Here is a 15,359-nt window from a genome sequence, read left to right as displayed (position 1 = left end):
CGTAGGCCCCCTTTAGCATAGCCTGTGTTAGGCAAGCCCGTTGTTTCGAAACAACGTCAAACAGAGACAACGGAGGTGCCGCGCCACGAGCAACTTGGTTGCTCTCCTGCCATCATGATCTATCCTCGCGTAAGTACACTGTGTGTTAGCTTTGCCCAGATCTACGATGGACTATTTGAAACGATACATCGCAGTTATACGACTGACCAAACTACTCCCTACGATTAGTCTATGGGTCAGGTGAAACTCTTTCGATCTCCCGACTCGCCCGGTCCTGGCACTATGCGAAGTGTTCACCCAATGGAGAGTGTCTACTTCCGCTTTGGTTCATTGACTCCAATTCTTTGTTTTCCTCGGTGTCACAAATCCGGTCAAACTACAAGGATATAGTCAAGTTCACCCTCTCTTCGACTCACTGTCCAAGTCGACCCCTTCCGTGGAGCACCCAAACGCCCTGTGGGCGTCTGAGCAACCTGGCATCATATGAGAGTGACGCGTAGGTGAGTCACTCGTATTGAGTCGGAAACCTCTCAATTCTAAATCTGAATCGCCTTTTCAGACTGAATCCGAATGGGGACGAACTCTCGTAATCTATGGTGGTTCAATGCCTCTGTCGGCCATGCTGGAAGAGCTCATATCGCATGACCGAAACACAGGGTGAAGTTCAGTTAGCGGGGCTTCACGAGATTCCTTCGCAGCCACAGATGCGCTTTTGATGGGAGCGTTTCGGTGATACCCATTACGGGAATAGGAGACACGACACACTTCGCCTAAGCGTACTAGGACTGTGTTTCAATCTCTTTGATTCCTATGCCAAAGGATGATTACAGACTCTGCGCGTCGTATTTAAGGACTCTGGGCTTATCGTCTCAAAAGCCAACAAGCACCTTCACCTCTCTTGCCCGACTGCGGTATCCGTCACGCGTTTTACTCTTCGTCCTTGCAACTTCTGTCTTTACCCCAACGATGTTCGGAAGCAACCCCTACGCTGCTGGAGGCTGGTACAACCCTCAGAACCCCCTCTCAATTAATGGTGGTGGCCACCCTTGGTTCCCGAACTCCAATCTCCCGCCCACCTTTGGTGCTTTGCCTACCGCCAACTATTCGTCATCGCGATTGGCATTTGAATTTGCGCCGGCGCAACCCGACATCCTCAACTGCACCGTGGATGGACCGAATCGCAACACTTATTTCAGGGTTGCGACTGCGAATGGCGCGACGGTAATTATGAAGCCGCGCAACGAGGGCATGGCACGGATCGAATGGGGGACAGAACCAAGTGTCGAAATCCGAAACATTATCCCGCGAGCTAACGCGTCGCATTGGCTGCGGCTGTCCCAAGATCAAAGGTTCGATCAAGTGTACGCCTAAAACCATATCTCCATTGACTGATCCAACTCCGTTTATCCAACAGCCATAGAACCATGGTCGTCAATGGACGGAACTATGTTTGGATCCCACGAGGAGGGGCTATTCTTGTGAGTGAACTAGTCCAGTTGTATCGTGGCCCATGGGCTGATAACATTTTCCAACCAGCTTCTCAGTGCGGGACCGACTCCGCCCGCTGAACTAGGTCGAATCACGCGGTCTTCGGGCAAGGTGACCTTGGAATTGGTCAGCGATGCCATCCAAGCAGGCTTGCTTGAGGCGTCTGTCGTCGCCACGGTTCTTTTCCAATCCGGACGAAACATGGGCTAAGGACATTTGCAACGTCTTGGCTGTGACGATTTTGTTCCAACTATCATGATTCTCATTATTTAACTATTGAACTGTAATTTATAGCCTCGGCTTCGATCCACCTTCCCTGTTGTATTTGTAGCTTCTGCCCTCGAGATGTATTAGTAGAGGTTGCTTTTGATGACTTTTTCTCTCCCGTCTTTAGATTTTCTATCATAGATCGGTTCCTCGATATCCAGCTATTTAAATGACAACACTATTCAAATACCCTTAAACCTTTCCGGTCATTGCTTGAGCGCTTGACCCTGGGTGCCTTGCATGTTGACGAAGTGGGCTTCCTTTCACTTGTTGCCACGTCGTCATCGTTTACCGCCTCAACCAGCCCAGGATCCCAAACTCCTTCGGGTGACCTTTGGGTTTCAGTAATGCGCCCGGAGCCATCAGGGGTGGAAGCGGCGCCAATCAATAGAATCCTATGGGCGTGCACACAGAATGCACATTTCGTCGGGGATTTCTGACCGTCTCCCTTACTGTATTGGCGGAAAATTGCGGTATATCAAAAGGCCTATTGCCTTCGACATCATTTCTGAGTTGTGGAACAACTACTCATATGACTCGGTGAGTTACTTGCAATCTCCAGGCTGGTGGACCGTGGCGAAGCCGTGATGAAAGAAGTGACGGCACTAGTGATGATTGCATCACTTCCACTGACCCAAAATTGAACGAAGTGACGAGCCTCGCTGCTGGACAAGGTGTGTTGAGCGACGAAGCGGTACTGGGAGCAACGTACTAGTTGCTAGTCTTCGACGCGCGTATCTGTCTGTACAGGAGAATTCGATTCGCCGGGGGATGAATTGTGAGTTTTTCTGTTGTGACAACCCATCTAATCACGGAAGGCTGAGTTAGATGGGACACACACCGTGTACAGGCATAGATCCCTCTGAAATTGGGACTGAAGGGGCTTACTTCGGCGCACATAGCCTGAAAGCTCTGTTCGCCCAGAGCGCACAGATTACCGAATGACACAGTTAAAAGCTTACATCTCATACTGGACAAGTCCTTGGTTCTCGGGCCAGGCACCGACGACTTCAATCACAAAAGAAGCTGTTCGTTCCTTACAAGTTACCCAACTTCTATGTATCCGTCGCTTCAAGGCCCGCTCTAGCGCCCATGAAGCCGTGGGACGCCTGTCGTCATGGTAAGCGCACCCAGCGCCTTGATGCGCCATCAGTTTTCAGGATCGCGCCCGTTAACACCAATCAGACCTCCCTTTCCCTTGCCCATAAAGCGCAATATTCCTCCGTTGAGATGCTTGTTGGCGCGTGTTCCATCAGGTACTGTTTTGTCTTTGCCGTTTAGATAAGTAGAATCAATTCGATGACCATTCCCATCGTGGACTGCTTTCCACTCACAACGTTGGTATGAATCAGGGAGGGATTCTCCACTGTATCAAACACTTTGCCAGCGGAATTTGACCAAGACAAGTCAAAGTCAAAGTCTTGAAATATAGCAATATTCGGATTCCTTCCCGGACAGGAGGATCCGAGTCCTCTGCACTGTTCACACCTGCGAATAACAGAACAAACCTTACGGTGCGAATTTCACGGACTTCGGTGGGAAGTGAGAAGTGAATGGAGCGTGGTGAGATGATCTGCCGCTCTCAGGCTCTGGGGTATCAGTTAGATTGTGTCGCGTGAACGACTACTGTGTGAGTACAGCGTCCAAACCTAGTCTCGTGAACTAGACTCGATTCCTTGGAGAAGTCCAAACCTCTCCTCCCATTGCGGAACCGTCTCGAATCGTTGGTAGAAATCTACCCCAATCGCCTAGCTAGGTTTCCATCTTTTAAGAGCAGAGCCGGTATAATTTGTCGTCTGGTGAACGATATGGGCAGGTGGTCTCGTGGTCTCTTGCGACATCAACGTCGCTACCAAGAAGAGAGGTGAGAAAATGAGTGCATTAATTATTTGATTAGGGTTCTGGGCTGATTCCGGTTGGTGTAGAGACCTCAGACCATATGTCGTTCAGCCCAACCGGGCCGAAGGAGCACTGGGAGCGCAGAGTTCATTTGAACCCAGTCGTCGGCCCCCGCGTTTCGCAGGGTGCTCGCTGTTCGCAGATAACCCATCCCCGTCGATTCCAGAGCAGAGAACCTGAGGAAACGTTTAGAAGGACATCGCCTCCAGAGTCGAGTACTAGTGAACAACCAAGAGGATTCAAGTTCGAATAGCGCCAGGACTTCTTGGTTTGAATTTACAACCCGGGACCAAAGAACACGTCACAGCGCTCTCTTCTTATCCCACTGGGGATCCAACTACGCTCACCCATGCTTCCTTTTCAAGCGCCCTGCGGGAATGAATGGGAACTTGAGAAGTCAAGAAAACAAGGGGAAAATGCACCGCCACCCAGGGGTAAATTTTCGCTAAACCCATGAGGAAATAAGTGGGAGAAAAGGAAGGGAGGGGGGGGGGGGGGGTCCAGGTGCACGGGTGCAAATGCACATCTGGGAATCGCTCTCGGAGTCGTTCGGTGGGCTGTCACTGTCAGAATTCAGTGATGGAAAGTGATCGTGATGGGGCTTTTGGGCTGCTTTTTAGTGAGAAATGCAAGGCAAAGTGTCAGCTGAGCACTGAGGAAGACGGATTTAGCTCGAATATCTGTTCTGGTTTGATGGAGACGTGTCAGGAATCTACTGGAATCCATGCACCTCCAATCTGGAGATAAAGAAGATTTTGACAGACGATGGAACGGTCAACGGAAGGGTGACGGTGTAACAGACGTTTCATTACGAGTAAAAGATCCTCTACGCAATCATTGAGTGAATTCCGTTGGGAATAAGCAGTACATAAGAGTAGTGGGTGTGCGCAGCAGTGTAGTACAACCTGGGGTATACATTAACCACTTGGATTTGGAATCGGAGCTACAGAAACGGGTGGCGGCGAGGCTGCCCGGAGGAGCGAGTGGGGGTGGCTGGAAGTCAATTGTCACTTAATTTGATGATCGAGGGTGACTACGTACGCATGTACGCTCGCTACCTAAGAGAGTTGCTTCCGCTCTGCGGAGGCTTGTCGATCCACTCGAAAAGCCTGCCAACCAGGCCTAGACCCCAGTGATATTGAGAGTGAGGGTTTGAATGTGGATTGAATGGGATAAATAGAATTGCCTATCGGGCATCACAGAAATAGGCGCCCAAGGGACAAAAGGGTTGCTCGACTGGGAAGTGGGTGATTTGAGGGGATTGTCAGGGGCGGCGCTGCGGCCGTAACGTGCTGGTGTCTCCCGGCGGGAAGGAGGACGAAGTACATGTACAGGATGTCGCTAATTATGTCCTTACCGCTGTACGCATCATTCATCCATACTACTACTCTTGGTGGAATCGTACGAGCGCTCGCAATGACGTTACGGCGCGACTCTCCCAGCTGTCCAGCCTTTATTGGACAATGTTTCATCTTCGAAAAGAAAAACTTGAGTCCATGTTAACAGTCATATCTAGTCATTCTGACTGCTTACCCACCGACTAATCATCATTCATCCTTTCCATCCGCTTGGAAGACTTGAAGGGGAGTATTTATTTCGGTACACAATAGACTTATTCGGCTCCCGAAAGCGCTCATTGCTGTTCAGCGTTCACAAGGGATTGTGTCATCGAGGGCCATTGGGACTGGCGCTCGAGCACTAGACCGGCCTTTGGGGGGAGAGTAAGAGATTCCTACCACACCGAATAAATTCTTACTCGAGCCGAGAGGGAAGGGGCGATTATGCTACTGTAAGTAGAGGACCTTGGAGCATCACAGGGGGCCGTCTCCACCCGACTTCCAAGCGCCAACAGAGGTGAATCTGTGCATCAGTCATTGTCAAGACTCAAAATGTAGTCGTGATTTGAATTTTGGACGTAACCGATCCGGTGATATGATAACGCCGGGTCACACTGAGGCTACTTAATTTTCTGGAAAGTAATACATACGAATCATGGCATGCTTCATAAGTTGTTGAATGCGCTTCGGTCGATATCGAGCGCTATTCAATGAGCAGTGTTGTGAGGTGGAGGTGGCGCCAGTGGGTACAATCCAAAAACTCAATCTATCTTGAGCGGACTGAAGGCTGCGAGTGTGGGCCCGCCCTATCTGAATCGCGTCATCGGGTGGACCCTAAGCACGTCTGTGTATACACTACTACTTGCACTACTAAGCCAATATTACTACTCTATTACTTCCAGACCCGCGCTGTGGCGTCCACGAGGTCGCTTCTGCCCACACGACGTTGACACACAACATAGAATAGAACTCGATTGCTTAGGCGAGCTATACATACATAAGTGTAAAAGCGTAAAAACGGTGTACATATTTAAAAGCCCGAATGCCTCGTGCGATTCGACTCGGAGGATCGTCAGGGGGTTCATTTCATTCAATTTAAACTGGTGTTCTGATTGTGTGTACGGAGTACGTACAGCGAACAGGGAATTTAAACAGCGAAGGCCGTGCGTTGGGATGTGGCGATGGAAGGGGATTCAGTATTCAGAGCAGAGGAAGAAGATTCGAGCGGGGTGTTCAATGGGAACGGCGATGAAGGTCAAGTCACAGAAGTGGGATTCGCGCCAGTCTACGTATACTATTGAGTCGATGTTGCATAAGTCATGCTAGTCATATAGATGCGATCCTGGGTGTACGCAACTGAGCAATTGAAATCAGTATGCGTGACCGGTTGACCCTCCGCGGCTAAAGGTAGTCCGTGAGCTCCTCCCATATAAATGCCAGAATTCAACGTGTAGTACGTCACCGTCGAATACATAGAGGTAATTAACAGGCAGCATGTCAGTGGCTGCAGTCCATACGATGCCGTCCCCCTCGAGCGCTCACGAGATGTGAATGGGCTGCGGGGGCGGGTCCGTTCACGACGATGGGAATTTGTTCACGGGTTATGAAGGTGCGAAGGTATTTCCTGTCTTACAGTGCGTTCAGCGCTCAAGATTGAATGCTTACAGAGAAAACTTACGTGCGCTCGTCATCTGTTCATAGAGCTTACCTTCCTCGGCTAGTCGATTGTATGATTTGAGCTTTCCACCAAGATAGCACAATAGTACAGGCTACACCTGTTCAACTCCAAGTTGATACATCAGCAAGGGTATTTTTGTTGTATTACATCCACATTGAGAGAATCAAGACGCCGCATGCGGAATTGAGAACAGATCCTTGGACTCTCATCATAGACGCCTGTCTAAATCCAAATCCGATATCGATGCCAATGTGATTTTCAGGTTCAGGGACGAACACCTGTCCCCGTCCCAACTTCTGATCTCAGCTACTTATATATATCTATGCGTTCGCTGACGTCGTGCTTCTCTTTATAGGTTCTCTTTATAGGTTTGGGTCCGTTTGACCTGACGTTCCGCGATTGGATGGACTCTGACGATATCCGGTTAAAAGACGAGCGCGATCACTAATACCGTGGGCGATTCTCCTACTCGTTCGTTAACGCACCAGGCACAGCTTAGAAGCCCCTCGTGCAAAGTTCAATCACATAAAGAGGCTCGTACGTATTGTACATACTCTATTCCCCGAACGAGCGGGAAACTCATAGAATACGAGCGCGGGGCGATTAAGCGCCCAAAACTTGAACCCAAACTCGGCGCTCGCTGTACATTATGTAGAATTCAGTTGTTTCCGGATGCGATTGGCTCGGGAACACATATATTTGATGAGCGACAAGTTGAAGGTGTCTCCAGGGAGCGCTTGGTAGAGAGCCCATTCAATTGCACCACCTCACAAGCACCCTTGCCCTCTTGAGCGCTACGTGACCCGTCAAGCGGAGATGTAACTCTGATCGGGTATCGCGTCCAGTGACCTTGGTGACTGGTCTCTACGTAGTTATTAGTACTAGCATGTATGGGGCACAAGGCTCAGTCTTGCCGATATGTAGTATTGGCTGATAGACATCTTCGTCCTTTTTTCATTTATGGTTTAACATTCAGTTGTGTTTGGTATGTTTTTGGGGCGGGCCCGATGAGCGTTAATTCATACCTTCCTCGAAAGCTTAGTGGAATTCTGGCTTTGATCTTGGGGTCATCGATTAAGGTTTCGTCATTCAGCTACTACTACATATTCAAGTCTTCGCCGCTCGTCCTCAGAATCGCTTTATCTAGTTACATCTTCTTCACTAGACAGGACAACAACAGCAGAAATCGACGGGAACAAAAAGGCTCCAAAAGCCAATAAAAATAAAAGGAGAAAGGGTTTCATGGACAAGGGTCCAGGGACAAACATGAGACCATGGTTGGACGACGGACGTCGACGGATAGACGAGATGTCGCAATGCTGAATGGTTCCTGGGTCAGGATTCAGTCCGAGTCCGAGCGGATACCCACTCGTCGGACTGTAGCCGTCCTCTTATCTCCACTCCACTGCGAAATCAAAGATGGAACGCGAGCGTAAGTAAGGGATGGCCAACGCAAACTCGGATGGGCGATAGACCGGCGAGACTGAGCTGTCCAAGGATGAAAGCCAAGTCCGTGTTTTTCGAACCTCGGATATCGATGTAGCTTCCAAGTTCGAAATTTGAAGGTCGAAATTAAAAGGTCGAATTTAAAGGTCGAAACTGAGATATTCATTTGTTCTTGTATGAGGTTGGAGTGGGCCGGAGGTGGAACTGGTTTGATGGAGGGTACTATCGGGATGGGAGAGAGGGAGAGATGAAAGGAGAGAGACGGGGAGAGTGGAATTTGGAGACGAGATGAGGATGGGAATGGGGATGAGGAGAAGGATCGTGATACAGCGCAGAATGAGAATGATAAAATTCATTGCGAGTATTAGTCATTGCGGGTATTTACCAAAGGACAAAGGATAGAGAGAGACTCAGAGACGATGTGAGAGCCAGGCGAGATGTGTAGGATTCTTGGAAATATTGGCCAGAAATTCCGACAAAATCGATTAGATCTTGAGCGCTCCTCATTAGAGGCCGCCGAAAAAGGATAAGCGAGCTTCACCAAAAACATCCATCCGACAAGCGAGCGACACGCGACACGTGTTGTTGTTTGTTCTGTCAGTGTTCTGTTACAATTTACTTTCGATCGATCGAAGAGTCGCTACTTAGTGATGATGCATGATGATGCGTCGGGCGACGGGTTGCCACCTCCGAGGTAACTCGATCATGAACGGAGGGAAGGCGAAGGGAATGAGGAGGAGGAGGGCTAGATAAGAGAAACAGAAGTTCACATCTTAAAGCCGATTTCGGGATTCAACGAACACTACTGGAGACAAAGCACCAAATGGCGCAGTGCGTTACGTTTGGTTAGATGGGGGGTGCGTGCCTCACGAAGCACAGCTGTGTAGTCAGGTAAGGTAAAAAAAAGCAGCGCTTGGTTGCCGTTGGTGGGTGTTGTTGTAACCGTCGCCGTAAGGGTAACGGAACGGTAACCTCTTTAGTCAAGAATTGGTTAAAGAGCTGGGGTCGGACTCGGTGGAATGATGGAGTGGTGATGGGGTGATGAATGTTGGAGTGGCGACGAGGGAACGAGAAGAGGGAGAGAGATATGGACTACGCAAGGTGTGTGCTTTGTGAGCTAGAGGTTCTAGCGGGATCAGGAAGAAAAGCGACTAGTCGAAAGATAAGATTGTAAGTATTTGAATACGAGTGAAGAGAAGAGAGGAAGTGAAGGTGGGGATGGAGCCAAGAGGAGAACGGGCCTGACCCGATGGAGCGGCGCATCTGCTCATGTGTACCTGACCGGAAGGAGAAACGTGTGAAAGAAATGGTGCTGTATCCCCATTAGTCGAGTATTGGTGGGAAAGTGTCCCGGGGGCGTTTCGAGCAAAGCGTCTGGATTTGTGGAAAAAAAAAAGGACGGGGGGCGTGGCATATGCCCTGTTGATCAGGCACCCTTGCTTGACCATCTTTATATCACTTGGTTCCCGCTTTTTTGGCGCGCCCTGCCAGAACGTCCCTCGTTGTCCACCTTTCGGCTTTTTACGCTTTCATTCCTAAACCTACTTCCTTCTTTCTGAGCGGGGCAGCTTTTCGTCTTTTTTACGTGGGGTGCCCTTTTTAAGTGTGGTTGTTTGTGGTGTTTTATGTACATGGATCCGCCCCCTGAACCGCTCTCCCCTGAAAATAAGCCTCGAATCACCGACGCGTCCACTGCTACCCCTGGTTCCTCGCCGACTTCTCCTGACCAAGCTACTACTATGGCCACCATGGTCGTGGCTCCCCCGCCTGCCCAGCATCCCTCGCTGGCAGGCCCACCTCCCTCGGCAACGACGACGACGACGACAGCGGCAGGGACGAAGCGATACCGGCCAGCCCCCACCAAGACGTTCCAATGCCGCGGCTTTGGCGACTGCACGATGGTATTCTCGAGGAGCGAGCACCTGGCTAGGCACATCAGGTACGCCCCCTCTCCCTCGTCATAGCACCCACGCAAATACGTTATCTCAATACATATACAATTTACAGAAAACACACCGGCGAACGCCCCTTCTCGTGTCACTGCGGCAAACAGTTCTCTCGACTTGACAATCTCCGACAGCATGCGCAGACGGTGCACGCCGACAAGCAGGAGCAGAACGAGCGGATGATGCGCGATCTGACGTCGCTGCATGCTTCTATGGCCGCGGCGAACAAGGTCGGCGGTGGGTCACGCGGTGGACGGAGGACTGCGACGAGTGGATCGACGAACAATCAGGGCCACCAGGTTGGCGGGGGAAGCGGGAGGGCAGGAGACCGGGATGTGGGGGTGACGCCGAAGCAGGAGGATCTCGGCGTAGTGCCGATGCACCAGCGGCCTGGGACGAGCACTGGGTACGAAGGTGGGGATGTGTATGGTTCGACGTCGGCGTCATGGCACGTGTCGACTGGGGAAGATGGACACCCTCCGCGGCCTAGCGGGGGGAGTCATTCGTTTCGTGAACCCGGGCAGTCCTTTCTTGGTCCGGCACACGCCTCAGCTGGAGCAACAGCCCCCGGCCAGTCCTTTCGAGTCTTCGGAAGCAGCCACGGCGGGGATGGACGTCCACGGACGTCGAGCTCCCGGCCGCCCACCTCGACTGGTGTTGCCGGCGACGCACAACGGCGGACGCTCCCGCCGCTCTCAGCAGTCGTCTCCGCATCCCTCCAGCACCGGGAGTTCCGGGAGCAACAGCAGTTCCCCACCCCTCCACCCTCCGCTCACTACAACTACGGGATCCACGGACAGTCCACACAGCACGTACTTCCATTTCCCTCCCAATTCAGACGACCTGCAACACGCCCAGGCACTGCCCCAGCCTCAGCAGCGTTCTTCTCCGCCAAACCTTCTCTCTTTGCACCAAGACTTGGAATGGACAGGGCCGAGCTACCACCACTATCCGGACATGGACGTCCCCCATCATCTGCCTTCGCCGGGTACGCCGGCAGTGGTGGACTGGGTGAACCAGACGCAGACTACGATGAATACGGCGCACAAAGAGACCAAGATGACCCATTCTTTTTCCACCCACCTGCCCTCACCGACCCACAGCCAGGGCCAGGCCCTCTCCCCCCACCCACCGCACCCGCCACAGCCACCTCACCGTCCGCCGTCAACCCTCGTAAACGGGCTTTCGCAGGACCAGATGGCCCATTCGATGATGCCTCACCCGCAGGGTCGCGCGAGCCCCCGGGATCAGCAAGTCGCCCAGCAACATCATACGACTATGGCTCAGAATCAAGACCTCAGTCTCGCAGAATCTCAGTCATGGAACTCTGCAATGACACCGATACACCACCCAAATCCTCAAGTGGTTACTCCTCAGCCACAACAACAGCAGCAGGACCCACTCCATTTTTACTATCCGCCAGCTCCAGCCTCTCCAGCGCTGGGGGCGGTAGTGGACCCGTCGGCGTTGGTCGGTCATTCTCCGCAGGAACAACAGCCAGTGGTTCAGGCGCCAGTCCCGAATCGCGGCCTACCACTTCTTCAGGACTCGTCTCATCGACTAAGACGCTCCACATCTTCGATCGCGGTTCACCCATCTCATCAAGCCCACCCTTACTCACGCGACCTGCGAATGCCGCCGTCGTCTCAGCTCTCACAGGAAATCCTGTTGGGTCGTCGGAATTCGGAGCCGATGGTTCAGCAGGTGCAGGAGGGCGAGTATCATCATCATCATCATCAACAACAACAGCAGCAGCATCTTTTGGAGGGAATCGACGTCTACCCTCACCCACCCCAGGCTCATCAACACTATTACCTTTCTCCACCGCACGACGTGAATTCGGGTTCGGATTCGCCCATCATCCCACCCCACCCCCATCTTCAGGCGCCTCGAGCCGTGACGCTCACGGCGGCGACCGTTTCTTCGCCCAGTCTCACCATCAATCCCATTCCCAGTCCTATCAGCAATCCCAACACCACCAACACCACCACCACCTCCCTCCACTCTCAGTCTCTTCCTCCCTCTCAGGCGGAGGCGGGTCAGGGACAGGCAACATCGGGGGGAACAACACAAGTCTCGCAGCCTCTTTCGCTTTCGCCAGCCGGGATCGAGATCTCACCCACTCACCCGCATTTTCCGCCGCATCCGTTAGCTCGACCACATCCGAGTCAACCACACGGTCCAGTAGTTCAGACGAGAGTGAGCCGCTTGCAGGGGCGTCACCCGATCGACGGGCTGGGTGGGGTGAGCGGTGGGGTGGGCGGGAATATGGGAGTCAACGCGAATATGGGAGGGAGTATGAGCGTGAACGGGAGTGGGAACGGGACAGGGACGGCGACGACGCCGGGCGGTATAGTCCACGAGCTCGACTTGGTTCAGGGCGTGGATTCGCTGGAGATGGGTATGAGCGTGAGCGAGCATATGGTGCATCATCACCCCACCATGCATCCGCACCACCCGCACCACCACCAGCAGGCACATCTTCAGCAGCAGGGGCACCTTCCCCGACAGCACCCGCAGCACCCACATCAGCAGCACCCGCATCAGCAGCAGCAACAGCGGGAGCACCAGCACCAGCAGCAACAGGACCATCTCCGCCAACAGCATCTCCAAAGGCAGCACGAGCATCACCTTCAACAGCAACAACAGCAGCAGCAGCGGGAACTGCAAGTACAGCAGGAGCGGTATCTGGAGGTGCAGCATCAGCAGATGGTTATGCACCAGCAGCAGGAACACCATCGACAGCAGCAGGAACAGCAGCATCGGCAGCACCAGCAGCAACAGCAGTATCTCGCTATGGCGGCGGCGAGCAGCGGGATCAAGTTCGAGCCTTCTCTCCTCAGTCCTCCCCCGTTGTTGTAGAGATGAGTGTTTAGCGGTTGGGGCTTTTGTTGCGTGTGATGAGGATGGGGTGCTGGGGTTCAACGTTCAACCGTCCTCCGTTCGTCCGTTCGTTCGTTCGTGTGTGAACCATCTTCTCGTGGTATATTTTCTTAATCGCGTTGTGTTAATCATTCATTTGTTTTAAAAAACGTTTCTTCGTTTCGTCCTGATTTCTTTTCTGTCTTGCCGCGCCTTTTTGCTTGTTTGTGCGTTGGTGCGCGTTTTGCGTTTTGCGCTTGCGATACATCCGATTCGATTCGATTCTAGCAGTGATACGTTCGAGTTTTTTTACACCCGTCGTACGTTGTATGTATTATTTCATCCCACCCTAATTAGTTCTCTTTTTGTTTTCGGTTCGTGGTTGTTTAAGTAGTACTTACTTACCTTTAGCTTTTTCTTACTTATTTTTTGGTTTTCTTTTTGGTGTTTTAGTATTTTTTAGTGAAGTGAACGTAACTCTCTCTTCTCTCTTTTTCTTTCTTCTCTTTTCCTATCTCTCTTTTCCTATCGAGTCTCTTTATCTGTCTCTCTACCTTTACTTATCTCTCTTGTCTCCTTTCTATCTCTCCCTTACATCTCTCGTTTCTCTTGATCCTTGGAATCGACAGCCTCTAGCTACAGTAGTGAACTTACTCGTACTTAACTTACTTAGTACCCCACCTCTTCCTCTTCCTTCTTTCTTTCGAGTCTTTGATATATACCTAGCATATACCTTGTGTTTCTGTGTTTCTTTCGTAATATCAAGCGAATTTTATTCGGTTTTTTCTTCTCTATCTCTGTACTCGTCCCTCGTACTGCGACATCGGTGCATGTGTGTGTGTACTGTGCTGTGTACTCTACTGTCTGATGATAGACTAGGAGGTGTATAGTACTAGCTAGCGAGCTAAGATGTTTAACTCTTCCTTTCTCTCCCGTCGTGTGTGTCTGGCCTCTCAGCCCTCCTCGAACTCGAATTGGTCTTGACATTCCATAAGTATATCACGTTTGAATACTAAGTATCGTCGTTATCATCGTTTAAACACCGTCCAATTCCAAGATCCGAATTACATACTCTTCTCAGCGACGGGTCGGGGTTCTGAGAAGTACTGCCAGACAGCTACTACTAAATTCCGCCCGAGAAGCAGTTGTTCCAACTACCAACTTCGACATCATGTTTCCAATCGGTATATATATGTCGTGGTTTCTTTGGTTCGCTCGGGAAGCGGGCTGCCGAGTAGAATTTAAGGACGTCCTTCGAGGGATGTCCGACTTGGGGCATATCTGCGCTTTCGAAAGTTCTATGCAACTCCCGTTTGGTCTTCAACAGTTCGCTCTGTAAGTCGCGATCACAACATGAACTTGGGTACTAATAGTAACTGGGTTGCACGATATCGACGTTGGTGGCAGCAGTGCGGATGGAAATAAGTTGACGGATGGACAAAGGGAAGGCCGGACAAAGGAAAGGCCTCGGAAAGAGTCTAAGATTGTGCAGTGTTTTCGGGTGTTCTGTATATATCTCAAGTAAATAAGAGGAAGGTGATGTTCGAAGTTCGAAGATTGGCTTTATGTAACTGGTTTAGAACATGGGTTTGTTCTTCTTTCGACGGCGGAGGCGAAGTGGTGGGCGGTTTGTTCTGTCCGCGTCACCTCCGCGGTACAATCTGAGTATGTCACGTTCGAGTTCTGGGCTAATTCGGATTTTGGGTTACTTCGATTGACGATACTTGGTCGACTGGCATGTCCGTGTCGTTCATGTTCAGGTATTGGGAATGTATTACCGTTACTTACGGTGGCGGGGTACAGCTGGGCTCAGAAGTGTCTTGAGCGCTATGCTATATCCTTCGAGAAGGTGCAGTCGATCAGCGTTGGAGAGCCAGACTGGGCACTTTGAATTGAAAAGCGGGCATCAAGCTTCAAGTGCAAGAGTGAATTGTATGTATGTCAATCCAAAGAATGAATGAATGTGACAGCAGAGTGTTCAGCCTTATCTCACTTCCTTATGTTTATAATGAGTACGTGTGAGTACAAGTGGCGATAGAGTCGACGGCGTCCGTCCTTCAGAAGTGGGAACATGAGCACCAAACCAATTCAGAATCAATGCAAATTGTACGTCACGCCTGGGCGCTTAGCGCTTATTTTCGGGGTTATCGGACTTTGACCGACGCGAGGTGCGATCGATGCCTGGGACCCTGATTCCTCGAGGCGCCGCGTGTTCTTCAACTGTGACGGTTATCATAACGGCCTTCTTGACCCTGACTAGTTCTCTATCTCTTGGCTATGAGGTGTGTTTTTCACCTCCCCCCCTCGACTGATTCCTGAATGACACTGGGTTTTAACCCGAATCTCCAATTTAGGTTCTTCTACTATCGTTTGCAGGGTGTTGCAACGGATTTCACTCTCTCTTCTATATCTCTCTGTGTACTCATTTTGGGAATT

At 51.2% G+C, this 15,359-nt stretch overlaps 2 protein-coding genes across 2 annotated transcripts; both read left to right on the top strand.

The window, feature by feature from the left end:
- Window positions 1-966: 966 nt before the first annotated feature.
- On the top strand, window positions 967-1,698 carry CC1G_04896 (hypothetical protein; the record flags this gene model as incomplete). The annotated part of the gene is made up of 3 exons (XM_001841000.2): window positions 967-1,349; window positions 1,415-1,478; window positions 1,537-1,698. The coding sequence occupies 3 exons, from the start codon at window positions 967-969 to the stop codon at window positions 1,696-1,698; spliced, it is 609 nt and encodes a 202-aa protein (XP_001841052.2).
- An 8,048-nt stretch (window positions 1,699-9,746) lies between these two features.
- On the top strand, window positions 9,747-12,937 carry CC1G_04895 (hypothetical protein; the record flags this gene model as incomplete). The annotated part of the gene is made up of 2 exons (XM_001840999.2): window positions 9,747-10,054; window positions 10,123-12,937. 2 exons carry the CDS (start codon window positions 9,747-9,749, stop codon window positions 12,935-12,937), a joined length of 3,123 nt encoding a protein of 1,040 aa, XP_001841051.2.
- Window positions 12,938-15,359: the final 2,422 nt, after the last annotated feature.

Source organism: Coprinopsis cinerea (assembly GCF_000182895.1).
Source record: "Coprinopsis cinerea okayama7#130 chromosome 2 map unlocalized cont3.2, whole genome shotgun sequence".
Taxonomy (NCBI): domain Eukaryota; kingdom Fungi; phylum Basidiomycota; class Agaricomycetes; order Agaricales; family Psathyrellaceae; genus Coprinopsis; species Coprinopsis cinerea.
The sequence above is the reverse complement of the archived record's forward strand: the minus strand, read 5'-3'. Positions and strand labels throughout refer to the sequence as shown.